The 26,207-nt window shown below is 40.8% G+C and overlaps 1 protein-coding gene across 4 annotated transcripts in view; it reads left to right on the top strand.

The window, feature by feature from the left end:
- The first annotated feature begins 521 nt into the window (after nt 1-521).
- The window catches only part of Edem1 (ER degradation enhancing alpha-mannosidase like protein 1), a 213,992-nt gene continuing 188,306 nt past the window's right edge, over nt 522-26,207 (top strand). For 3 of the 4 annotated variants that reach the window (XM_087182042.1, XM_087182043.1, XM_004854244.4), the window contains exons 1-11: nt 523-1,220; nt 9,104-9,176; nt 12,168-12,271; nt 13,327-13,498; nt 14,722-14,905; nt 16,667-16,841; nt 20,053-20,173; nt 20,777-20,947; nt 23,394-23,467; nt 24,320-24,416; nt 25,558-25,761. In XM_087182042.1, coding sequence (XP_087038168.1) covers nt 712-1,220; nt 9,104-9,176; nt 12,168-12,271; nt 13,327-13,498; nt 14,722-14,905; nt 16,667-16,841; nt 20,053-20,173; nt 20,777-20,947; nt 23,394-23,467; nt 24,320-24,416; nt 25,558-25,761 — 1,884 coding nt within the window. In that variant the 5' untranslated portion in view covers nt 523-711. Of the gene's footprint in view, nt 1,221-9,103; nt 9,177-12,167; nt 12,272-13,326; nt 13,499-14,721; nt 14,906-16,666; nt 16,842-20,052; nt 20,174-20,776; nt 20,948-23,393; nt 23,468-24,319; nt 24,417-25,557; nt 25,762-26,207 lie in introns of all 4 variants that reach the window. The other variant, XM_087182044.1, reaches the window with a different exon arrangement.

Raw genomic sequence — 26,207 nt, forward strand, 5'->3', positions numbered from 1 at the left:
ATTCCATATGGGGGGTTGTCTCCTCTCAGGATTTCAGGGTTGGCCACCAAGCCTGGTTTTGGAAGTGTGTTTTAGAAGCACTATAGGGTAAGCGATTCTTCCAAGTTTGCACTTGAGCTATAAAGGGTAGTTATCCCACCCCTACTATACCCACTCAGATTAGATCCCTGCCCTTGATATGCAAAAGTAGATCTTTTTATTTATATAGAGATGTTTCCTTTTTTTCCTCTTTTACTTGTCACTCCTAAGCTAGTCGGAGTGGCTTTCCCCTGTCCATTTAGGGAAAGACTTCTGCTCAGAGACTAAGATCTACCCAAGATCCTGCAGGTCAAGGGCTACGCCTAGGTCCGGCGTCTGGGCACTCCCGTGCCACGCCCTCATTGGCAGGAAGTTCCCTCGCCCGAGAGACCTCAGCTCGCCACGCCAGCCAGTTCCGAGTCCGAACCGCCCAGGGGGCGGGACGGGGGTGGGGTGGGACGGCGGCGGGGCGGGGCCTCCTGGCGCTGAGGTCCGCCTGGCGGCCTGTGGCGCAGGAGGAAGTCCCAGGCCGCGCGGGAATCAGGGGGTGGGGGACAATGGGCCAGTTACTGGTGCGTCACGAGGGAGTTCCTTAAAGGGGAAGTGAGCGGGCCTCGGAGCCGACGCGGGTTGCGGTGTTCGTCCGGGGAGGTCCCCACGCTTCAAAATAATGCCCGCGGCGACCGCGCAACCATGCAATGGCGAGCGCTCGTCCTGGGGCTGGTGCTCCTCCGGCTCGGGCTCCACGGAGTGCTGTGGCTCGTCTTTGGGCTTGGGCCCAGCATGGGCTTCTACCAGCGCTTTCCGCTCAGCTTCGGCTTCCAGCGCCTGAGGGGCTCCGACGGGCTCGCGTCTGCCCGCTCCGGGGCCGCGGGCCAGCAGGGGACGCCCGGGGGGCCGTCGTGGCTGCAGCCGCTGGTGGTCGGGGCTGCGGCCGGCGGGCCCCAGGCTCCTCGGCGGCCCAGCCCGGGCGTGTGCGGCCCGGCGCCCTGGGGCTACGCGCTGGGCAGCTGGGACTGCGGCCCGGACGAGTACGAGAAGCGCTACAGCGGCGCATTCCCGCCGCAACTGCGGGCCCAGATGCGCGATCTGGCGCGGGGCATGTTCGTCTTTGGCTACGACAACTACATGGCCCACGCCTTTCCCCAGGACGAGCTCAACCCCATCCACTGCCGCGGCCGGGGGCCGGACCGCGGGGACCCGTGAGTAGCCTGCGCGCCCCTCGCAATGCCTTCTGTCCCCGGGATGCTAGCGCCTTTAAGGTCTGAGGAGGGCCTTGTGGTTCGCCCCATACCTTGGCCGGCTGCCTTCTGAGATCTCCCAGGGCTTGAGGTACGTGGGTGGGCCGGTGGAAGACTCTAAATTTAAGAGAGCTGTTCTGATCCTTGTCTTAACACAGATGGGGAAACTGAGGCCCAGAGGCCGGAAGGGACAGTGAGTGCCGAAGCCTGGCTTGAAAAGGGGGGTTTAGACCCCTCTCCTCCAGACGGACACATTAGCTAAATGAAGTTTGTACTTAATTTGCTTCCCTGTGAACGCAGTTTTAGAACGAGCCCTCCCCCTTTCTAATCAGAGTGCCACACCCAGGTCTTTTTAATATAAAAATTAAAGAGTTGATTCCTAGAAAGGACTTCTGAGCTATCCGGGGAGGTGGAGGCATAGAGATAATAGGTTTTATCTCCTTGCTGGGGGGTGTTTCTTTAGCGAGGGAGACTTAGATGGGAGGAAGGGAGGCTGTCTGGCCCAGATTTGGGAGTTAGATACTCGCAGTATGGTTTCTTAGGCTCTGAATACACGTTCATCATTACCGTTTGCCGTGTCCCGTGAGTACCATTCTGGTGGCAGGGCCTTCATGGAAGGTCAGTCAGCCCTCTGCGTTATTTGTGAAGGCAGAGCTGCAGGATTCACTGTTGGAGATTTAAAAGTCCAAGAGGGCAGCACACCCAATTTAGGTCCTCCTCCCAGGAAGGGCAGTGTATTGCCACTGACCGACCCTGTTAGGCTGGATAGGTGACTGTTTCTGCGTTTCCCTCCCCCTTAGGTAGGCGTGGAAGAGTTGGATTGCTCAGTGCTTTGCCACGCTCCTCTAGTGGTAAGCAATGGAATTCAGTGGTTAAGTTCTAAAAAGGAAGACCACATAGAATATTGTAAAGAGTTATTGACAAATTCATGTCTTAATTTGCTGTGTGACAGCATGATTTTTAGTAAAGCAAGGGCACGTCCCAGGCTAATTTTAAAGGACTGGGTCTTTCCAAAATTGTAGGAAACTGATAGTTATTTTTCTTTCTCAACTATATTGGTCTGTTTACGTATAAATGTTCCCCCCCCCCCCAGCTTTATTTAGCTGGGATAAATTTAAGTTTTTGTTTAAAAACTTTCTTTAAACATTTTTTTGTTTTAAAAACTTTTTTCCAAATTGTAGAAATGAGTTGTCTTGCTTAACTATAGGGAACTTTTATGCCTATAAATGTATTTTCTTTCAATCGCAATGTTTTTTTGAGAGAATAGACTTCTTTAATTTGGGGGGAGGGAGCCCAAATTTCCACGTTATTTTTAATTCCTTTCCTGCCACCTCCTGCCATCTGTCCATGAATTATTTGCACAGTTGCAGTCAAAGTGTGTGTACATATTTTACATCTTAATGGTATTGTTTTCTCAGCAATATTCATAGTATTTCAAGAAGGGGAGAGTACCTTAAATGCCCAGATTCTGTCTCACAGATTGTTTCTCAGATTTCCTTTCACCAGGCAGACCTAAGGCAAACAGTTTAATGAGGAAATTGTGATAACACTTTCCATCATAATTATAATAGTCTGGAAGATGAGTTGATGGCCTTTTAATGTTTTTCTGAATGAAACTTAATCTTCTAGAGCATTGGGAGTCTCCCTCATCATCAAGGTGCGGTGGTGGTGGTTGATCATGAGTGAAATAGGCCTTTATTTCACGGTAAAGTCTGTGATGGGTGTTTTAGTTGGGTTATTCAGTGGCAGTCTGTGTAAATTAAGGTTAAGTTGTTTTGAGACAGATTATCCTTGGAAAGGTTGTGTTAGAAATATTGGGGTGGAGGGATGGCATTTGGCTTTTTGGTTGGTAAAGCAAAGAGCTCTGGAGTTACGTGGCCTTGGGTAGAATGGAAAGGTTAATTTTTCATTACTCCTCTTTAACTCTTACCATACTTTGGTATTTTCCAGGAAAATTTAGAACCTAAGCTTTGTCATGCTGGCTCTGAAACATTAGGGCGCATTTATATCCCCAAATAAATAACCTGAATTAAAAATTGTTCAGATTTCTTTATTTTTATTTTCTTTTGTGGTGTTGGAGATTGATCCCAGGGAGTGCTGAGCTTCATCCTCACCTTACCCCACCCCCTTTTTGTGGTAATTGAACTCAGGGCTTCCCACTGAGCTACATCCCCCTTTGAGACAGGGTCTCACTAAGTCTGTAAATTATCCAGGCTGAGCTCCACCTTGAGAGCCTCTTGCCTCAGCTTCCTAGAGTACTAGGATTACAGGTGTGTGCCACTTATTTTTATTTTGATACATAGTCTTGCTAAGTTGTCACAGCTGGCTCTTTCACTTTCTGAGTAGCTGGGTTTACATGTATATACCACCATGCCTGACTCCCAGGTTTTGAAGAACAAATGTATTCTCATGATTGTTATCAAATTGTCTTCTAATGATTTTTTTAAAGAATAGTGAAATCACCAAGATAATTTTATGTAAGAGGTATAGAAACAAAATATGGATACTCAAGATGTGTATCTTTCCTTTTTAGTTACATTGACTTGAGATTTATCTTGCCTGTCTTGATGGGGGTAGATGTCCCATAGAGAGTTAACCTGAAGTAAATAAAACCTCAACACTTTAAAAATAGCATATCTTTCTGTGTAGCTACGGATTGTTATGCAAAATCAATTCTCACATCCCCACTTAGGGTTGGAAACTCCAAATTCAAAAATATCTTTGAGGGCTGGGGATTTAGCTCCAGTGGTTCTGCCGCCTGCCTTGCAAGTTCAAGGACCCAAGTTCGATCCCCGGTATCAAAAAAAAATTTCTTTGAGTAAATTTGGATAATTTGTTTTAATAGTACTGTGAATGATAACTATAAATTCAGGCCTTTATACATATAACTTTTCTCACTTTTCAACTATGTTGTTTTTAAAACAAAAAAGCAAATATCAAATGAACAAGCCAAATACTGTATTGGCCTCTCAACTGGCTAGTTTCTATCTGCTCCTAGTTTAAGATGGCTTCTTCCTGAATCCTGTTTCAGAATCTGTTCTCTTTTAGAATCAGGCTCAAGTCTTTTTTTTTTTTTTCTTTCTGTATCACCACCGAAGGGACTGTTTGAAGCTGATTCTTGACTTCCTCAGTTCTCCTTTTGGTTCCTTTCTTTTGAGCTGCTATTCTACAGTTTAGCATTGCCTGAGAATTGAGTACTATTTTGTACTCATTTGTACTCACCTTCATTTCCCTTTGTCTTCCTCAGATTACCAATCCCTTGAATACAGGGTTTCTCTTTTTATCTGTCTACCCACATAGCACCAGTATATTTCTGAACAGCTGTTAACCCATTGACTATATGTGGGATTGTTTTTTAACACATTTGTTTGATTCTGTTAGCTGCATAGTTGTTTTTTTTTGAAACAGGATCTCACTATGTGGTTCAGCCTGGCCTTGAACTCACTGTGTAGCTCAGAGTGGTCTTGAACTCACAGCAAACCTCCTGCCTCAGCCTCCCAACTGCTGGGATCACAGGCATGCGCTCAGAGGACATAGTTTTAAGGTAGTTCTTAGATTGAAATGTTTAAGAATTTTTAGGTGAGATTGAATTTAACAAGAATATCTAAAGAAGTCCACAGTCTTACCTGCATAATAAGCTCACAAATGGAATCAAGAATCATGAGAATTTCATACTGTGAAACCAGGAAGATTTTATAGTGTCACCTCACCCCCCCTTTTTTGGTTCCCCCTTTTTCATTTTCTCTCTCTTAAAAGAATGTATAGCAATTGTCTTAGTTACTTTTCTCTTGTTGCTGAGACAAAATACCTGACATCCAAAGTCAAAGGGGAAAGGTTATTAGCTCACAGTTTGTAGAGGTTCCAGTCCATAATCAGCTGGCTCCAAGGCAGGGTGGCACATGGCAGAGGGACAACAGTTCATGGTAGTGGGAGACAGTAAAAGCAAGGGACAGGACAAGCCTTTTTCTGTCCCTGATACTGTATTCAGGCTACCTGGATTAGGGTGGTGCTAAACTGAATCAGTGTACTGATTTAGTAATCACACATCCTTAATCCCAGCATCATACACTCTAGATTCACCCACGTATGACTGCATGAGGCTTTAGGGGCACATCTAGACCCAAACCATAATAGCAGTTATGTAGTAGAAAGGAATTAAAAGTGTTCTAGTGAACATTAAGAGCTTTGAAAGTGTTTTCATTTGATTGGAGTAGAAAGAAGAAACCATGATGGGTTTGTGTGTTGGTGATTTTTATTTTTTAAACAGTATTTTTTTTGGTACCGGGGATCAAACTCAGGACCTTGCACTTTGGAGGCAGGTATGGCACCGAGCTAAATCCCCAGGCCCTTTAAACAGTTTTTATACATAGTTTAGGCTGGCCTTGAACTCAATTATTTTACCCCAGGCTGGCCTCGAACTTGCAGTGATCCTCCTGCCTCAGCCTCCCAAGTTCTGGGATTACGGACATGTGCCACCATGCCTGGCTTCTCCGTGATGGTTATTTCAAATACTTTTATTTTTGCTGTAGCAACTCTAATCAGTTGTTTTTACAATTTGGGCATTATATTGAGAAGTTATATTGTTTTGTTTTATGTTGCAGTGCTGGATTTGGTACCCAGACTTCAGGCATACTAGGCAAGCACTCCATGACTGAGCCATATCTAGCCCTTGAGAAGGATTTAAAATTGGATTTATTTTAGTTACAAATTAAAAGAAAGAACGCAATAAAACATGGGAAGGAGTATAGTGCTCAAAATTACTGGTATCTTCAGTGGGGTTGTGTAGGTGAGGGGGAGTGCAACACATGCCACAGAGTGTAACTCAGGAGAAGGTAGTAGCATGTAGTTTGTTATTTGTCTAGTGTGGATGCTACTTAGGTGATGCAGGAACTATTTTCTGTTGAAGTGGGTAATTGGAGCCCCCTCTGTTTTGGGGCAGCAAAACAGTGTTGTTGAGGGCTGGGGATTTAGCTCAGTGGTGCTGTGACCTGCCTCTCAAGCACAAGGTCCTGAGTTTGAATCCCTGGTACCAGAAAAACAAAAAACAAACAATGTTGTTGAATATTTATCCTTTTTTTTTTTTGATACTGGGGATTGAACTCAGGACCTCATGCTTGCAAGGCAGGCAGCGCAACCACTGAGCTAAATCCCCAGCCCATGTTGTTGAACATTTAAACCCAGCAGAATGTTCTTCAGTTGATAGAACTGAGCTTGAGGGTTTCCTGACTGCTTTGACCCCCTCCTCCAACCCTTTTCTTTTTATCCTTTCTGGCTGGCATTCCCCTTGAGAGGCATATTTGAATCTGTAGTTCTTGCTTGGAAAGGACCTTTTTCTCTGAGATGAATTTATTTAGAAAGAGTAAACAGATGGGTGTAGTCCCAGCACTTTGAGAGACAAGGCAGAATGATTGCATGTTTGAGCCTAGCCTAGGCAGTTTAGGAACTTGGTTGCGACCCTGTCTCAAAATAAAAAGAGGGCTGGGGATGTAGTTCAGTGTGAAAGTCTTGGGTTTAATCTCCAGTACTGCGAAAAAAAGAGTCAATAGAAGTAGGTACAATTTTCCAGCCATGCTGCTTGCTGACTTTATAGCTTGTGCTGGATAAGATGACTCTAGTTTCTAGATGGCCCCCTCTATAAAGCTTTTTATTGTTTAAAAAATTAAATTTATTGATACAATTTAGATACACATAATGATCACATTAATCATACGGTATTTATACTTGTACATGATATATCTTAATTCTTATTTGTTTTCCCATTCCCCTCCCCTCCCTTTAACCCTTCTTCCCCTATTTACAAAAGCTTTGTTTCTATTTTGTCTTTCTTTTCTCATATTTTCCCTTTTCCTTCTTTCCCCCCTTCCCCCTTCCTAGTGCCCCTTCCCATTTGAACTTTTGTCTTCCTATTTCACATTATCTACTATACATTTTGGTCTTTTTTGTTTGTTTGTTGTTTTTTGGGGTTTTTTTTTTTTGTTGTTGTTACCAGGAATCCAACTCTGGACGTTGTGCTTGCCAGGCAGGTGCTGTGCCTCTGAGCTACATCCCCAGACCCATTTTGGTCCTTTTTTACACTTTCAGTTTCTCACAGCAGAGAAACAATGCAATGTTTACACTGTAAAGGTTGTTTAAAAATGTATATAAAATTTTAGTACAAATTCTTTGTCCTAGATTAAGTGACAATACAGAGTGGAACAGGGGGCCCCAGGATTTAGCTCAGTGGTTCTGCCGCCTGCCTTGCAAGCGCAAGGACCTGAGTTTGATCCCTGTACCAAAAACAAAACAAACAGAGTGTAACAGGGCCACTGGAAAATTCAAATAAGATCCCATGCTGAAGCTGTTTATGCTTGTTTCTTCCCTGGAAGGCTGGTTTTGCTCCAGCTGAGGTCAGTAGGAGGACTTTCAGAATCTAGCAAGCCATAGAGAGAAGCTGTCAGAAACTTCTCATAAGGAAGAAGATGAGAAAGCATCAGGATGATACATGATGCAAATAAAGTGCTTCAGGGATAAAATGGAAGTTGTCAGACATGGATACATTTGTTGCAAATGAAACTACTGAAAATTTTTAAACATTTGTCTTATTTCTTCTTTTACTATCATTTTTTCCAAGTTTCTGCAGTTGTTATCTGGGTTTGTGAGAATGGGATAAAGAAATAAATGAAGCTCTCAATTTGAATTTCTAAAGTAGCTCTGCTTTATTATTTTCAATACTCTCCTATCCTTCCTTCCCAGATATATTAATTTTTGTTGTCTTCATAGTTTGTGTTATAAGGATATATCAGAGTGACTGAAGAGCTTTACCCTCTGCATCCTCTGTTGATCTCAGGATGGAACCTAGGACCTCATTGGTGCTATGAAAGCGCTCTTCCACTGAGCTACATAGCCAGCCTCTGTAGTTTTGTTCATCTCTTCTCTTTCTGTTTATCTCTTTCTTTCTCTTTTCTTTTCTTTTTCTTTCTTTTTAAAAAAATTAGTATGCTTGTGATACATACTAAATATGCTTATATGGGGAATTGGTACATACACGTATCGAATCTTGATCCTTTTTACTTCCTCTTTCTCTTCCCTCCCTCCTATCTCCTCTCTGTCACATTCCCCTCCTATCTTCACAGTGCCTATTTCCCTGTTTGTAGTTGGTTTCTTGAGATTATTTCAGAATGGAAAATTGGTATTGATTATGAAGTTGGGAGGTATTAGTAATGTTGATGCAGCTCCAGTGAAAAAAGAGAGGAGAGCTTTGATTCCTGCTTTGGTTCATGTTATATAAAGACACCCCTCAGGATTAATCGAAATAATGGGGAGTCTTTGGATGAGATGTTAGTGAAAAAATGGTATAAAGAACTTTATGTATTCCCCTAATTAAAGGACAGATGAGTGGAGTTGGTACTGTACAACTGCAGGTCTTCACTTGTTAGTGTGTAATCTGCTGGAATATGTAATTACTGAATTAAAGTGTTACAAGTAGGTCCTCTGACCAGATCTCTCTTTTAGTTCATAATGATTGTGAAGTTAGAATTCTAAAGCTGGGCAGGATCGAAGTGATCATTTATGGTGATAAAACTACCTTAGAGAGGGCAAATGACTCTTACTTGGAGTCTCTTAACTTCCTGTTGAGTTCTTTCTGCTATTGTACTTTACAAGTGTGTCTGCTGTGCTGTGATGGCACTGTACTTGCAGGCACTTTAGAAACTGAAATAGAAGATCTTTGCCATACCGACCTACTCAAAGTTTCTCAATAAATGAGGATTGCTGGCAATTTTGGTTTTTAATGGGTGTTTTGATTTGTTTTTTTTCTCTTTAAAATACAGTACCTATCTTTAATTTTAACTTTATTTCTTTTTCAGTTCAAATTTGAACATCAATGACGTACTAGGGAACTATTCATTGACTCTTGTTGATGCATTGGATACACTTGCAGTAAGTGTTGTTTTAAAAAAAAAAATTAAGGTGTTTTAGAGTTGATACCCCTGTTTCCCCCTAGGAATGGTGAACCTGATAGTTTTTTAATCTTATTTTTTTGAGACAGGGTCTGGCTATGTAGTCCAGGGTAGCCTTGAACTTAACTTGCTGGATAGCCTAGGCTGGACTCACACTTTTTTTTTTTTTTGGTACCGGGGATTGAACTCAGGACCTTGCGCGGCGGGCGCTGGAACTACTGAGCTAAATCCCCAGCCCTGGACTCACACTCTTGATCCTCCTGCCTCTGCCTCCTCAGTGCTGGGATAACAGACATGGATTGCTGCTTCTGGCAAACTTAATACTTAAAAGCTTTGATGGCTATTGTTTATTTAAGTGAACTTTGTGGGAACAATGGGAAAAAGGTTGAAGGTTAAAAAAGAGGAAATGTGATTCTCCTTACACAACGGTGAAAAAATATATGCTCATTTTTAGGAAACCAATTCCCCCACCCCAATTTTCCATTGGTTTACTTACTAAAGGAGTCCATAGAGAATTGCCTTAATATTTACAGTTATTGCAGTTTGTATTTCAAGAATAAAAATCAGAAAGTCTCAGGGTTGCTAGATATCCTGAGGTTCCACCTAGCTGCTCGATGGCTCCCTTATGCCAGCCGTCCTCTGTGTGAAATGCTGCTCTTACTTGTAGCTTTTCCCAGCGTGCTGGGATTACAGGCATGCCTGGCTTACATCTTCATGTTATAAGTAGCAGAAGAAGGACAAGGCCCTTTGTCTAATTGGAAATCTGAGCTAGTGGATTTTCTTCTGCTAGGCTGTAGTTCAAAAGCAGTTTAGTTCCTCAGTGTCTCCTTCTGAAGTGATTACTCCTGCATTTTAGCCACTCCTGATTACTCATCCAAATGTGCCCTGACAAGTAAGTGCAGCCTATTTAGAACTAATTTGTTAAAAATATTGGAGGCTGACTCAGTCTACAAGTGTTGCTTGAAGCCTCCTAAGAGTCATATATAGGTTGAGAAAGCTTGTTTTTTTTTTTCTCTCTGACTCTTTTAATCACTATTTGTATCTTTATCTCCATGCTTGCTACTTCAGAGACCTTATCTTTGTTATTTTCTGTACTGAACTCTCCCCACCCTTCATGGTAAATGGTACATAGTAGGATTGCAAACTGTTGTTCAAAAAATGAATTTTACTAGTTCAGCATCTCCCAACACAAAGTACAATGGTATACTCCTTGAAAAGAGTTCTATTCCAAAAGGAGCTGGAGAAATTCTGTGTCCAACTGTTAGCTGTGTTAGATATCAATATTTTAAAGGCTCTGAGAAGTCATGCAGTAAAGAAACCTGTTTAATACTTCTGTCCAATCCAACTTTTCTCAATCATTTCATACCCTGGTTTCTCGGGGCTCTCAGCTATCTGACTAAAGTGCTAAATTATAAGATGTAATTAAGCATTGTTGGCTCTCTTTACCATCTGCCACTTAATCTGAGGTCATATCAACACTGCAGTAGCACTAGATATTGTTGCTGGTGAACATCTGTAAGGAAACACACCTATTTTTGTGGTTTTCATTGTAGAATATCTAGCCTTTACTGCCTTAGCACCTCACATTTACTTTTCAGATGTTACTTATGTTGAGGTTTTTCTTTTCTTTTGCTTGCATTTTAAATGGACTTTAGCAGATATGCTATGGAAAATCCTTGGGGAAGTAGTCCCCTGACCATTTTATGTAACTTGCAGCATTGTTGCATAATCTTTTTTTTTTTTTAAAAAAAAGAACTGAAAATCAGAAAAGAAACATCTGTACTTGTCTATGTTACAGCAAGTAACGATCGGCAGAAAAAAAGATGTCATAGACCAGTAAAATTAGAAAATAAAATGTGACTGAGAAAATTATTTTTTCTCGATTTTTTTTTTTTTTTTGTGGGTGTGTATCATTATGATGTAAGTATAGTTTTAATATTGCCATAACATTTTAAGTGGAATTAAATCATTTCCATTTAGGTTAATCAGTAAAATTTTATGCCTAAATTGCAATTTGTATAGGAGGATCCTATCTACACCCCAAATAGCAATCATAATGCCAGAACACTTTTTATAGGACATAGAGCTGGTTATTTATATAGTTTAAATGCCACTGGCTTTATGCTATGCTCCAAAAAGGTTTTGGATATCTGGATGGCAAGCAACTAGTTTAGTAAGATTTCTAGATATTTTGGTCTCCTGGGAGCCAAGCAGCCAAACACTGGATTTATTTGAAGAACGGGGAAAGTTGTATTTTTGATTCTTTAATTTTTTGATTTATTTTTACTCATCCTAGAAGTTTTAGGAACTGCAGTGTCTTTGCACATAAGTAACATCAGGCTAAACCTTCAGGGAGAGAGAAGTGGGAGGATTAGGAGTGCCATTGATTCTAGGGGGAAAGTATTTTCACAGTTTTGCCATTTGGATATAGGGTTCTTGAGTTGCAGGAAATAGGCTTGCCATTTGTCTGGAATACAGTAAGCCCTCAACTTACTAACAAGTTTCATTTTGGGAGAAGGTTCGTAAATCTGATTTTGTTCCTATGTCCAACAAAGTGAGTTTTATACACCTTTGACACAAATATACAATATAAAGCATAAAAAGACCAAACTTCTACTCACCACTGCTTTTCCTCTTGCTTCTGAACATCCTGGGCTGTGATTGAGCACTGGACTGCTGTACACTATCACACTGTACAGTAAGCACACAGCTGCACAATTGTGACAGTGTCTGGCAGGTGAACTATGTGATTTGTTTGCATCTATGTAATTCAAGGTAAATGTTTGTAAGTTGAAGACTGATTGTAGATTGTGAAAAATAACTGTGCTTTTCCACCTTTTGTGCTTCTACTCCCACAGTGATAAAACCTCATGCAGTACAGACATTTAGATGATGTGGCCAAGCTGCTGCCATCATGTTGCCTCAGTTTCATCTCAACCTGCTATAATGGTTTGTATTCTTCTTTTTAAAGATAATGGGAAATTCATCTGAGTTCCAGAAAGCAGTCAAGTTAGTGATCAACACAGTTTCATTTGACAAAGATTCTACTGTTCAAGTCTTTGAGGCCACAATAAGGTAAAATAGTACATAAAATGGGTTGAAAGCTATGTGTCTCTGTGTGTGTGTGTGCGTGTGTGTGTAGAAAAGTTCCTTTTGGTTTTCCAGACCCAAAATCGAGGTAGACAGTCCATGTAGATATTATGGGTGCAGTGTGTATTTTTCATGTTTATTTTAGTATTTATCAAAATTATAACAATTGAACACATGATAATCACATTTTGAACTGAACAAAAAGAAACATTGTTGTTTTAATGGGTGTCCCTCTAAGCAGTTTCTTGATTTCCCTTCATGGCTGGTCTTATTTTCCTGTTTTCATGCTGCTCTGGGAAAGCTTTATACATATTTCTGAAGGAAATGATTTTTTTTCTCTCTCCCCACAGAAAACCACTGTATGCCATTTTGGTGTATTTCTTTCTTAGATGTTGATCACTAACCTCCCTCTTTTTGTTAAATGTATTGGAATCATGCTTTATGTCACAGTCTACTCCAGATACATTATGTGTCTGCAGTGACACAGCTCTAAGCTGTTATCCTCTTACCTGAGTGTGTCATTTTCTCTTTATTTTCCTTTTTTCCTTCTCATACTCTTACCAGATATTGAAGTTCATCAGTTGCCTGGCAGCCAAAACTATAGAAGCTACTTAGTATTTGTTGTCTAACCTTTTTCTCTTTTTTATATGGCCAAGTCTTTTCCCCAAGTGAGACAAATCAAGAGTAATTTAATAATAGAGTAGATAATACATATTTTGAGAACAAGTAGCACACTCTATTAGTACAGTTCCGTAACCTCTATGGTTAAGATAATCAGTTAATCTTTTAAATGGTATTGTTTTCAGTAGCCTCAGATGCACGATTCCCCTTCTTTCTTTGAGTAATGCAGTGAACTAAGAATCAGTCACTTACTACAGCTAGACTTTTAAGAGACTGTTAAGTCCTTCGGACTTCAGGCAGCTCAGAGTCCATAAGAAGATGTTGCTTCTGTCATTCTGAATTAGATTGTGTGCCCTTATAAGCAACATGATTTTATTTATTTATTTGTTTGTTTGTTTGCTTGTTCTTACTGCCGTTAGGGTTCTGGGAAGCCTCCTTTCTGCCCACAGAATAATAACTGACTCTAAGCAGCCCTTTGGTGACATGACAATTAAGGACTATGATAATGAATTGTTGCACATGGCTCATGACCTGGCTGTGCGGCTCCTCCCTGCTTTTGAGAACACCAAGACCGGGATCCCTTATCCTCGGGTAGGTAGATTGGTTTTTCCCTTTGTGCTTGACAATTCACCATCTTCTGGAATTAAAACTGTTTGGTAAAAGGAAGGGGCTGAGGTAGAGGAAGAAAGTGGTATTCTTGAGATAATTTTGCCTTAAACATAATGTAAATATTTTTTAATTCATTTGGCATTTATTGATCACCTGCTGTGTGCTGGGCATGCAGTGACATAGCTGACTCAATCCTTTCCCTTAAAAAACTTGTTTCTTTGTTCAGTGTTCATAAATCTTTTACACATGTGATTTATAGCATGTGCTCACAAATAGTATGGACGATTTGTTTTCATTTCTTATTTGTGCAGATTTCCCCAAAGAGCCTCACATATGTATTAGAAGAGAGTTCAGTGAACATTCTTTTGAATGCTTCACATGACTCTTTTCAAATAAAGCCTGCACAGACCAGCAAGCTAACTGCTAATTTAAATGCAAGATCTTTGTGATATCTGATTTGTCAAGCCAGAAGTTCTCTGGAAACTTAAGTCAGCCTTTGACCTAACCAGGGAAAGAGTTATCAGACCACAGGGCCACCATGATGCAACAGGCTGTCATACTCCAGCTGAGCCTCCCTTCTCTTCCAATCTGAGGTTTGTTTATGTTTTCTGAGCAAGAGTGAGTTCATAGTGGCTTACGTAGAATTTAGAAGTGATTCCATAGCTCATTTTTTTCTTTAACCCCCAAACCTGATCATGTGTAGCCATGAAAAAAACTTGTTGGAAAGAGATGGTTTAATGAACCTGGCTTGATGGTGCATGCCTGTGCTCTCAGCTATTTGGGAAGCTAAGGCAGGAACATCACAGATTTGAAGCCAGCCTGGGGGTGTATGTAGCACAGTGTTAGAGCACTTGCTTAGCATATATAAAGGCCTTGGGTGCAATCATCAGTATTGGCAAAATCAAAACCAAAAACAGAAACAGCAGAGAGATGGTTCAGTTAATTGTATAATTGTGTTATAGTCATTCCCTCAATACTTGCTCTTCTTTTTTCACTTGCTCTTCTTAATAAGACAGGGCTCTGGTCTTATTCTCATTTGTGTTTTCTAAATTTAACTCCCATATTCATCTTGGGTATAACATTACCGACTCTCACCACAGTAAGCTTGGTTCATTAGCTGAGTGTCATATCTGTGATTTGGCCTTCAGCTCTGTGAGTTCTTGAGTTTTGCCATGAAACCTGTGACTGACTCTTCCTATTCCCAGGTGAATCTAAAGACAGGAGTTCCACCTGACAGCAATAATGAGACCTGCACAGCAGGAGCTGGTTCTCTCTTGGTGGAATTTGGGATTCTGAGTCGACTGCTGGGGGATTCCACCTTTGAATGGGTGGCTAGGCGAGCAGTGAAAGCCCTCTGGAACCTTCGGAGCAATGACACAGGATTATTAGGTGTGGTGCACTTTCTCCCACCACTGGGGCTGTGTAACATTTGGTCCCCTTTCCTTTCATCTCTGAGGGTGTCTTTCCTCTCTGTTTCTTCCTTTATACCACTGAATCTGAAAATTGTCAACTCAGAAAGAATGGTCTTCGGTGTCTGCCATAGTCAGTTTCTTTTTGTGACCTTTTGGTTAGAGTGAGACTATAGAGTTTTATGGAAAAGAATAATACTTTCGCTGTTTGAGCTCCCTTCTGATTTGGAGCCCTTGGTATATTTTACTTGAAAATTATTGTTAATGGAAATACTATAAAAAGAACTGCCTCTCAGGCAAGTTTTATTGCTTCAGTATAAAGTTCTAAATATAGGAATTTAAAGTTATCAGTGGAATAGCTTTCTCCTTTAAAAAAAAAAAGGTAGGTGTGTAGAAGTAGATTGAAAGCCCAGATTAAACTTATATTGGGGTTTTCTTTTTTTCTTTCTGAGAATGTTTGGTTAAGATATTATTGAAAAATTATTTTGGAATATTTCAAACATTAATAGTAGAAATAAGGTATTATGACTAATACCCCCATGTACTCATCATTCATCTTCAGTAATTATGTTTTGCTAATAATTCACAGTGTTTTAAAGTGGGTTTTTACCTCATATGGTTGTCTTATATTGGGATGTACTTTCTTTTTGGCAGTAAGAAGTAAAATCAGATTGGTTTTTCTAGAACCATAGGGAATTATAAAAGTTTTATACTTAGAAGTAATTTTTTGATTTTTTGGGTTCTAAAGTTTATATACCAATTTGTTGTATTTAACAGCAACAGTAGAAATAAAATCACTCAAATTATTAATTCATCACCAAGTGGTTGACTACTGTCATCACAAATTGTCAGTTTTTAATTTTCCGTGAGTCTTTTTTCTGTGTGTAGTATTGAGGATTAAAGCCACGGCCTTGTGCATGCCAAGTAAGTGCTGTAATACTGAGCTGTATCCCAAGTTCTTTTTAAAATTTTACTGTGAGATAGGATTTTGCTAAGTTGTCCAGGCTGGCCTTGAACTTGTTTAACCTTCTGCTTTAGCTCCTCCCTACCTACCCCAATAGTAGCTGCAATTTCAGGCGTATGTCACCATCCTGGCTCCATATACCCTTTTTAGCTTGGCATGTGCAACTTTTATACACTGTATTTTCAATTCTTAATATAGACAAAGATTTTTATTCTGCCTTAATTTGGCAGTTCATTCCAGGGTTTCCAAGTTGTTATCTTATTTTCATAGTAACTCTTTTTAAAAGCTACGTAGTCATCTATTAACTCTTTTTGTGGTGTTAGACACTTAGATTATTTTTCTCTCTTTTTTTTTTTCTGTTTTACAGATAATTTTCTGGTGAACAACATAAGAGTTTTTCTTTTTAAAAACATTTTTTTCAGGACAGATTATCAGCAATGACAGTACTGGGTTAAAGGCTGTGAGTACTCCTTTGGGTTTTGAAATATATTGTCAATGTAGAAAAGCAAAGTGACAAACCTACATATATATATATATATATATTTTTTTTTTGCATTAAATATTTATCTTCATTTTGTGTTGGTGGCTAAATACTATATAGTCAAAAAGATCTGTAGGCTGTCCAAGTTATGATAGGACTCAAAAATCTTAGGGTCAGTGTTTCACTCCTTTTCTTACTTATTTAAGGATAGAGGTGCTGAGAAGTGGCGTTGAAGTAGGCTATCTGTCTCCTTCCATGATGATCGGGATCTGAAGTACCTTTTTTTGTCCCTGCAGGCAATGTTGTGAATATCCAGACGGGCCATTGGGTTGGAAAGCAGAGTGGCTTGGGTGCTGGGCTGGACTCCTTCTATGAATACCTTTTAAAGTCTTACATTCTCTTTGGAGAAAAAGAAGACCTACAAATGTTTAATGCTGCGTATCAGAGCATTCAGAACTACTTAAGAAGAGGGTATGTCTCTTTAACATCACTTCTATGACCTTATAAAGCAAATAATTTGCATTCTGAAATGTTCTTGTTTTGTTTTGTTTTTTGAGACAAAGTCTCACTATGTAGTGTAGGCTGGCCTTGAGCTCACAGAAATCCTCCTGCCTTAGGCTCCTGAGTGCTGATATTTCAGATGTGTGCCACCACACCTGGCTAATGTTCCTATTTTTCTTTTTTTTTTTGGTACTGGGGATTGAACTCAGGACCTCTCACTTGCCAGGCAGGCACTGTGCCACTGAGCTAAATCCCCGGCCCTATTTTTCTTAACATAAACTCCCAAGGTCTGTTTGTCTCTTCTGCCCTCAACATAATTGTCAGTCATTTGAGGTTGAAGATCTGCGTTAGCTCTTTGTTATGTGCCATAGTTCCCCAGAACTGAGTGGCTTAAAATAAAAAACATGACCTCATAACAGTTTCTAAAACACAGAAATAACAGAGATTCTTGTCCTAGGTTCTGGCCTAAGATCTCACATGAGGTTGCTGTCAAGCTGTTGACCAAGGCCGTGGCCATGGCAGAGGTAGAGTAGGGCTGGTGGATCCCCTTCCAGGCTCTCTCATCATGGCTGGGAGTCTTCAGTTCCTTGCTGGCTGTTGGCTGGAGGTCTCAGATCTTTGTCACAGAGACCTCTTCATAGGTAGCTCATGGCAGCTGGCTTTTCCCAAAGTGAGTTATCTGAGAGAGACAGAAAATAGTCTTGCGATTATATGTCATGACATAGTTTGACGATTATATGTTAACTTCTCTGCCAGACTGCTGGTCACCCACACCAGCCTGATATACAAAAAGTGCCTACCAGAAGGTACAGGTCATTGGGGGCCACTTTGGAGACTTGTTATAAGAGGAAATGACACATCCCTGTGTTTAATTGTGGCTTTAATTGTAGATGGAGCTGTACTATAGGACAGTTACTGAATTTTTGTGCTTTTTCTTTCCAAAGGATTGTTAAGATTGATCTTTATACCTCATGAGAAAGGCCTTTTCCACATTGTTTCCTTTCTAAGCTTATTTAAAAGAACATTACTAGCTGGGGATTTAGCTCAGTGGTACTGCACCTACCTGGCAAACGCAGAGTCCTGAGTTTGGTCCCCGGCATGGGGAGAAAAAAAAGGCTGAGGCAGAGAGGGTTTCCACAAGTTTGAGGCCAGCCTGGGCTAGTGAGTTCAAAGCCAGTGTGAACTACATAGCAAAACCCTGTCTCAAACCAAACCAAACCAAACCAAAAAAGTTACTTGATATTCTCAGTTGTGCATTCAGAATAGCACTAGGGAGAGTGCACAAAGAGAGTCATTCAAAGCTACAGTGGCTTCTACCCTGATGTCACTCTTCCCTAGATGTTTCTTTTTATGTGTTTATATAGTAAATGGGCAATGCAAGGTGTGTGTTCTGAGCTTTCTGCTTGGCAAGATTTTCCTGGATCCATTTCTACATTAGCCATTGTAGGAACTACTTGTGTGAGTGCTATATTTAAGCAAGAGGGCTTTTGGTTAGAGCTAAGTCATTTTTGCTTTTCAGAGCCCCAAACTAAATTAAGTAGTAATTCCCAATTACTGCTCCATTGGGGTATGTCTCTTTAACATTATTTCTTTCGTTTGCATTCTGAAAATGTAGGGAACAGGAAGGGGACCTTACCAGGACCTCTACCGTGGGTCCTGGCCTGTGAGCCTCTACAGCACGGCACAAGGTGAATTAAAGAACAAACCGGAAATGAGACTTAAGAGTGATGAGGCTGGATCTTGGGACCTTGTCATTGTTTGTTGCTGATGCCAACAAAGACAAAGGCCCCCAAGAGCATCCAGTATTTATTGAATACAGTGGTGGGGAGGAATAGGGAGCAGGGTATGCTTAGAAGGCATCTAGTGAAATACTGCCGAACACCTGGCATGATGGTGCCAGGCAGGGCTGTTAGGGAGTAAGCGGTGTTTATATGCTTGGATAGAACAAACCGGTACTGGGACTGGGTGCAATTAGGAAGTAACCCATCGGATCAGAGAAGCCATAATTCAAGGGAAAGGATTTTAAGTGGGGTCATGCTGACCTCTGCTGTATATGTCAGCAGAGCCCTGCCACTTCACAGACCAAGACTTAGGCCTCGGTGACAGCCATTAGCAAAGGTGCAGTGCTAGCCCAACTCTGCCACCTGACATCTCCATTTGAGTCATGTAAGGCTTTGGTCTAACTTCTGATACAAAATAATATAGCCAAATTAAGGGAGGCAAGAAGCATGTGCCACTCATAGCCTGCTAGTACTGGGCAGGGATGTCTGCTACATGAAATGTTCTGTTCTGCTCTGTTCTTTTCTTTCTCTCTCTCTTTCTCTTTCTTTTTTTCTTTCCTTCCCTACTCATCCCCCTCCCCACCCCCACCACCTCTCTTTTTTGAGACAGGGTCTTTCTATGTAGTGCAAGCTGGCCTTAAACTCACTATGTATCCCGGGCTGGCCTCAAACGCATAGTGATCCTGCTCAAGGATCCTACAATAATGTATTTCTTTAGGCCCATATTACAGAACCATGTAATTATACTAGAAAAGAGACTCTTTTTGTGCAGAAAATACCAGGTTTCCTTGCTGAGGTCAAATCTAACGCAGACCACACTGTATACAGTGGTACCTCAGTTCAGAAACTTAATTCTTTCCACAATTCTGGTCACAAACCAATTTGGTTGTGAACTGAATCCAATTCAATTGTTAGGTTCCTTATGGGGAAATTTGATTTGTTTGCAGCTAATTCAGTTTGTGACCAGAATCATGGAAAGAATTAAGTTTGTGAACCAAGGTACCACTGTACCAGTTCTATTATGTAGCTGTAATTTTAAATCTGAATGTCAACATGATTTCCACAGAACACAACAAAATACTGAAATATTACAAAAACGTCAGTTTAGAACTTTTCTTCTGTGGTAGACGTTTTCTTCTGTTAGTGTTTAGTGTAGACAGGTAAAGGCAGTCTTTTCTGTAGAGGTTTAAAGAGGATAAAAATTAATGTTGATTCCATTTAAATGAAACTACCAGGTGCTTCTAGAGTATTAGGGGTAGAGCTCTGTTAGGAGCTTTCTTTTTGCGGTTGCATATGCTTTTTTTTTCTTTTTTTTGGCTCCCGAGATCGAACTCAGGACCTTCACTTGTGAGGCAGGTGTGGTGCCACTGAGCTAGACCCTGTGCTATTTGTATTTGTAGGCGGGAAGCCTGTAATGAAGGAGAAGGAGACCCCCCACTCTATGTCAATGTGAACATGTTCAGTGGGCAGCTCATGAATACCTGGATCGACTCTCTGCAGGCATTCTTCCCTGGACTGCAGGTATTTTGCAATCAGATTTGCAAAGAATAAATAGTCATTAGAATGAGATTTTTATTTTCCTCCTTTTTCTGTGATACTCGAGGCTTTTCTAGCTCCTTTGGATTGGGGAGGTTAATAGCACAACATACCAGGATTATTCTGTTAGTGAAATCAGTTCCTAGAATATTGAACAGACCTATACTATATTAGTGAAAAATCATATTTGAAAATAACTGCAGGTGATGGTTGGATAATCCATCTTTGTTATGTGCTTGTTTGTGAGTACATTTAACCTCTTCTGTGCAGTTCATGTAAATATGTCATTGATGGTCAGATACAAAAGGCATCTGTTTGTGTGGGTTATCACTGTTTGTGTTGTTTTTTTGAGATAGGGTCTTACTGTATAGTTTAGGCTGGCCTTGAACTCACTGTGTAGCCCAGGCTGGCCTCGAACTCACAGTGATCCTCCTGCCTCATGTGTGTGGCACCATGCCCGGCATGGGTTGTCACTTTTGACTTGGTTTTATCCCCAGCTCTGTTAGATAAGAACCAGAGGGTGAAAAAGAGCCTAACATTTGTGTCACTTTTTGAAACTCAGCCTGATGACCCATGTCTTTTCCTTAGGTTCTAATAGGAGATGTGGAAGATGCCATCTGCCTTCATGCCTTTTATTATGCCATATGGAAACGATATGGGGCCCTTCCTGAGAGGTATAACTGGCAGCTACAGGCCCCTGATGTTCTCTTCTACCCGCTGAGGCCAGAATTAGTAGAATCTACATATCTCCTCTATCAGGTACTAGAGCTCTTTAAACAATAGTTTGTCATTTTCATAGTGACTTAATAGTTATCACCTGTCTGGAGTCTTGTTAATGTTCAGTGTCATTCATGGTTTCGCAGGACAGAGACAGTCTCTGTAGCCAAATGTTTTTTTTCTTTTTTTTCTTTTTTGGTACTGGGAATCAAACTCAGGGCCTCTTGCTTGCCAAGCAGGCACTATGGCACTGATGTAGCCAAATGTTTTTAACCTCACATTTTGCAAAGAATTATATGTTTGCTGTAGGACTTATTGTTACATCTTTAAATATTCAGGAAAAAGATTTTACTTTCAGTGTATTCCAAATCTGTTTGACCATAGACTCTTTTAGGGGGAATGCAATTCTGTGCCAATGTGCTATGGAACCCTGGTCTAGGTAATTATTCAAACAAAAAGAAAATTCTGTTATTTATAGACGAAGCTATCTAGGATTCACATGAATGTCTTATTTTTGTTTAATGTTAAAAAATACAGTGTTCATCTTTCATGCAGTTACTCCTGTGCCTGCAGAGGGAATGTCACTTTAACTGTGAAATGTCTCCACTTAGACAACTGAAGCCACATGCATATACTTCTGTGCATACATAAATAAACACACACTGAGAGTGCTCCCCCATTCACAAATATAGCAACATAAGCTGTTCACTTACTAAGAAGCTAGCCTTTAATGCAGTTCAATAGGCCTGTGGCAGATGCCTGCAGTGGGCAAGCTTTGGCACCTGACTTTTACAAGGTCTTGTAATAGAATTAGTATTGTGCTTAGATTTACTTAGATTTAGTGATTAATTTTTTTATATAGAATTCTTGCTGTTTGCTTTTAGATGAAAAAAGGGAGAAACTTATGAAACTGGTAATGGTCTTCATGCCTAAAGAGAGACCTCATGAGCTTTAGATAACCTCTTAAGAAAGGAAGAGGTGATACTTTTATGAGTTTGTTTTGTTTTGTTGTTTTTTGAGATAAGGTGTCATTATGTAGTACCTGCTCCCTTTGAACTTACTATGTAGCCCAGGCTGGCCTCAAATTCTCAGCAGTCTTTCTGTCTTATCCTCCCACGTAAGTGCTGGGATTACAGAAATGTGCTACTGTGCCCGACCAAGGTGATCTTTTTTTTTTGGTACCGGGGATTGAACTCAGGATCTTGTGCTTACAAGGCAGAGGCAAGTGGTAGAACCACTGAGCTAAATCCCCGGCCCCTGACCAAGGTGATCTTGTGTATGGTCTGTGTATGGTCTTGTGTATGGTCTCTCTGAGCCCAGAGTTGAGTAAGGCTATGCACAATCTGAGGGTGGCATACCTGCTGTTGTCTCAGCTTTCCTCTGAAGCTTAATCCGGCTGCCCTTGGGCTTATACCTTTTTGTTTCTGTCTTGGTCTCTTCTATGTTTTCAGCTTCTTCTTCATGCAGGCTCATTTCTTAGGATCCAGAGGATTCTTCTGCTTTGCAGCTTACCCTCTGAAGCTACTCCAGGCTCTTGTAACCCAGAGAAAGCCAGCATAGTGGTTATTTGCTTTTTTTGCTGCAGTTTGGCATTAAGCATGAATTAAAGTTGATCCCCCTCTTCTAAAATGTTTACAAGATAAAAGTCTTATCTTCCCAGAGAATTTTTTTTCCTAGCAAAATCACTAAGAGTATATGACAGAAGACTCGGCAACCCTACGAGTTACTAGAGAGGAAGTTGTAGAAGCTTTCTGTAGATACCATTGAGTCTTACTCCCTTTGGCTTGTCTCACAGTGGTATAATTGGAATGGGGGCAAGGTCCTGTTTCCCTTTGCCTATCTCTTCAGTTTCCAGTGAGGTTCAAGGCAAGGTAGAAACTGGTTTTGTCAGCTGAGTGAGAATGGTGTATGCCTGTAACCCTAGCATGGAGCAGGAGGATTGCAAGTTGGAGTCTTGTCTGGACAATATTGACCTCTCAAAATAAAAAATAAAAAAGGCTGGGGAATGTGGATCAGTGGTAGAATGCCCCTGGGTTTAATTCCCAGTACCATAACACACACACACACACACACACACTCTGAATAAAAATTGAATGGGGATAGAGCTTTGTGGGAGGGCCCTGGGTTTAATGCCCAGTACCGCAAAACAAAAAACCGAACAGAAACAGGATTCTCAGCTGATGGTACTGTCCAGGTGGCATTGTTTTATTTCTGACCATGGTGGGGATCAGAGCCAAAGTACATTGTTGTTCTACCTGGGAGCAGATTTCCTAACTGTGGTTTAAGTTAAATAAATTGCAGTAATGCTTTGATGCGAGCTGGCAGAGAACCTTGTCCTTCATGATCCCTTCAAGATGAAGTGAATAATCCCTGTTCTTTTTTTTGGCTGGTGACTCATCTACCTGGGGAAGCCTGCACTCCCCCCATGTTTGTTGATGGCCTGTCTTCCAGGCCCTTGTTTGATCATGTTCTCTTATGTTCTCTCTAGGCAACCAAGAATCCCTTCTACCTCCATGTAGGAATGGATATTCTGCAGAGTCTGGAGAAGTACACAAAAGTCAAGTCAGTTTTCTAAGTTTCTTTTTACTGTTGTCTATCCATGATTTTTAGTTGTTTGGAAAAATGTTATTCTAGCTTGCATTTTAATTTGTAGAAAAGGTAGATCATTAGTGGTAATTTTATAATGAAATGGTTTACTTTTGCTATAGTAAAACCTCTTCATTATAGTAGGACTCACTGGTTAACTTTGTCTTCTGTGTGAAGTTTCAGCTATGTTTGTTCCTTTTAGGTAAATTAGTTTCCTTAGTCATGTGAATAATGAATAGGGCAAAATATGGTACAGAAAACTATTAAGATGTAGAATATTCTCATTGTGATTGCTACCTAGAGAGATAACCATAGTCAGTGTTTATATATTTATAATATCTTAAATATATTTATATATGTGTATGTATATTTATGTATATATAATTATATGCTCTGTACTTCAGTTTTCTGGCGTGCTTTTGTTTTTTTACCCACCAGTATATCATAAATATATTTTTAGAAACTACTGTTTTAGGATACTCAAATAGTAAGTCAATTCTACAGGTACTGGGATTAAAAAGAAATCAGTTGTTCTAAATTTGTTGCCAATCATTTTTCTTGATGTCACGTCATGCTTTTGGTAAACACCCTCCACTGTTTTCCTTTCCAGCCTGGAGCTAACCTGGTAATTTAGGAGCCAAACCACTTTTAAAATAAATTTACAAATAACCCAGGCTAAAAATGGGATCTTCTCTGAACATCACATAGTTTATTTTTTACATGCTGTTAGATAATTTGGTTGATAACCTTCTCAATAGAATAATTATCTGACATGTATCAGCAGGGAGAAGGAACAGAGGCAGGACTAACTGGATAATTGTTTTGTAGATGTGGGTATGCCACACTACATCATGTCATAGACAAGTCCAAAGAAGATCGGATGGAGAGCTTCTTTCTCAGTGAGACCTGTAAATACTTATATCTGGTATGTGTGTGTCAAGATTAACTAAGGGCTATTTGATACAACTTAGAGAAAGCATTTTTGCCGTCTCCTACCTGACAGATATTTACTCAGCACTGCTAGACAAAGGAATATTGCTGCCTTCTTTCGTGGTTTCCAACCTTCTGCCGGAGCCATTTGTTAAGGAAACAAATTAGTGTAAACATATAGTAGTAAGCATAAAAATTAAAAGATAAGAATCAGAAATGAGCTTTTAATTAGTAACTATGCAAAGTACTTTGAAGGATCAGTAGAGGACCAGCTTTAATACTGTGTCAGGGAGGCTTCTCTGAGGAGGAGAGCGATTTTTCTTCTCTACCCAATACTTGGCTCATCCCTTTTCCCCTTTTCCTGTGGTGCTGGGCATTGAACCAGAGCCTCATGGATGCTATGCAAGTGCTCTATTACTGAGCTATGCCCCTGCCTTAATACTCTTGAGGTATGTGGCCTTGGCTGAGGCCTACATCCTGGCTGTCTCTCTGAGCACATGTGTACACACATGTTCTTAAACACTCGCTTCTGTATGGTGTGGAGAGAATTTCTGGATCTGGAAGGAAGCTTTGGGATCACCTAGTTAGTGTTTGTTATTCTTGTTATGGGAACTACATCATACTCTGAGGTCATATGGCTTGTCCAAGGTCTTAGGGTGAGTGTGTGATGGAATGGAGGCTTGAGCCATTGTCCCGATTCCTTTCCAGTCTCTGTCCATGTCACCAGTTTGCCACATTGTATGTGTGGTACCTGTGGATATAGCTGATCTCCTGACCATTCTGCCACTTGATTTGCTGTGGCCATATTGAAAGGGTACTTCTGTTAATGAGTGTTTTCCCACATTATATTTTACTATTCCCCCCACCTCCATTGAACTCAGGACCTTGTGCTTACGAGGCAGGCATGATGCCACTGAGCTGCCTGTGCTTGGGTCTCAGCTCTGGGGATTTTGAGTTTCTACGTCTGGGTGGAGCTGGGGCGTAGGTCCAAGTATTTGAGTTTAAACAAAAAGGGTGAACCTGCTCTGCAGCCAGAGTTGGAAACCATGCTTATTAATCAGTGCCTTTTCATCCAGTTCTGTTTCCTGAGTAGCTGAGAAATTCCTATTTTCATTTCTTTTTTTCTTTTCCTCTAGCTGTTTGATGAGGAGAATCCAATACACAAATCTGGAACCAGGTACATGTTTACAACCGAGGGCCACGTTTTATCTGTGGACAAACGTCTTCGGGAATCACCCTGGAAGGAGTTCTTCTCTGAAGATGAAGAGCAGGAGCAGCAGGGAAAGTTTGTGCACAGGCCAAAATCTCAAGAGTTAAAAGTCATCAATTCCAGCTCCAATGTGAGTTGCTTTTTCCAGGGATGATGTGTGTGTAAAGGAAGAGAAGCACTATGGATGTCTTTGGCATTTAGTTTCTGACAGAAAATTGGTGTTATACTCAGACTGGGTAATTTGTAAAGGGTTCCATAAAGGGACCTGATATTGGCAGGATGTAGGCAAAACAGAGAGCAGTTACCTAATCACCTGGCTGTGGGGCATGATGGAGAGAGTTACCACAGCCACTTGGAGGAGTCATGCAGGAAGGATGACCACTGGCAGGAGCCACTACTTGGGTGTGGCTTCACAAATTGTGTAGGAAGGCAACTACCAGGGTCAAGACCTGATAGCAACCCCTTCCTCATTTTGATCTTTTTCTGGAGCTTCTTGGCTGTCCTCACCAGGAATCAGAGGACAAGGAAGTCTGTTGGTATAATCCTTGAAGGATGAGGGGGAGCTTCCTAATAGAT

Source organism: Heterocephalus glaber, unplaced genomic scaffold, assembly GCF_053883595.1.
Source record: "Heterocephalus glaber isolate CG9 unplaced genomic scaffold, H.glaber_assembly_v1.0 deba00001472, whole genome shotgun sequence".
In the NCBI taxonomy this organism is placed as follows: Eukaryota; Metazoa; Chordata; class Mammalia; order Rodentia; family Bathyergidae; genus Heterocephalus; species Heterocephalus glaber.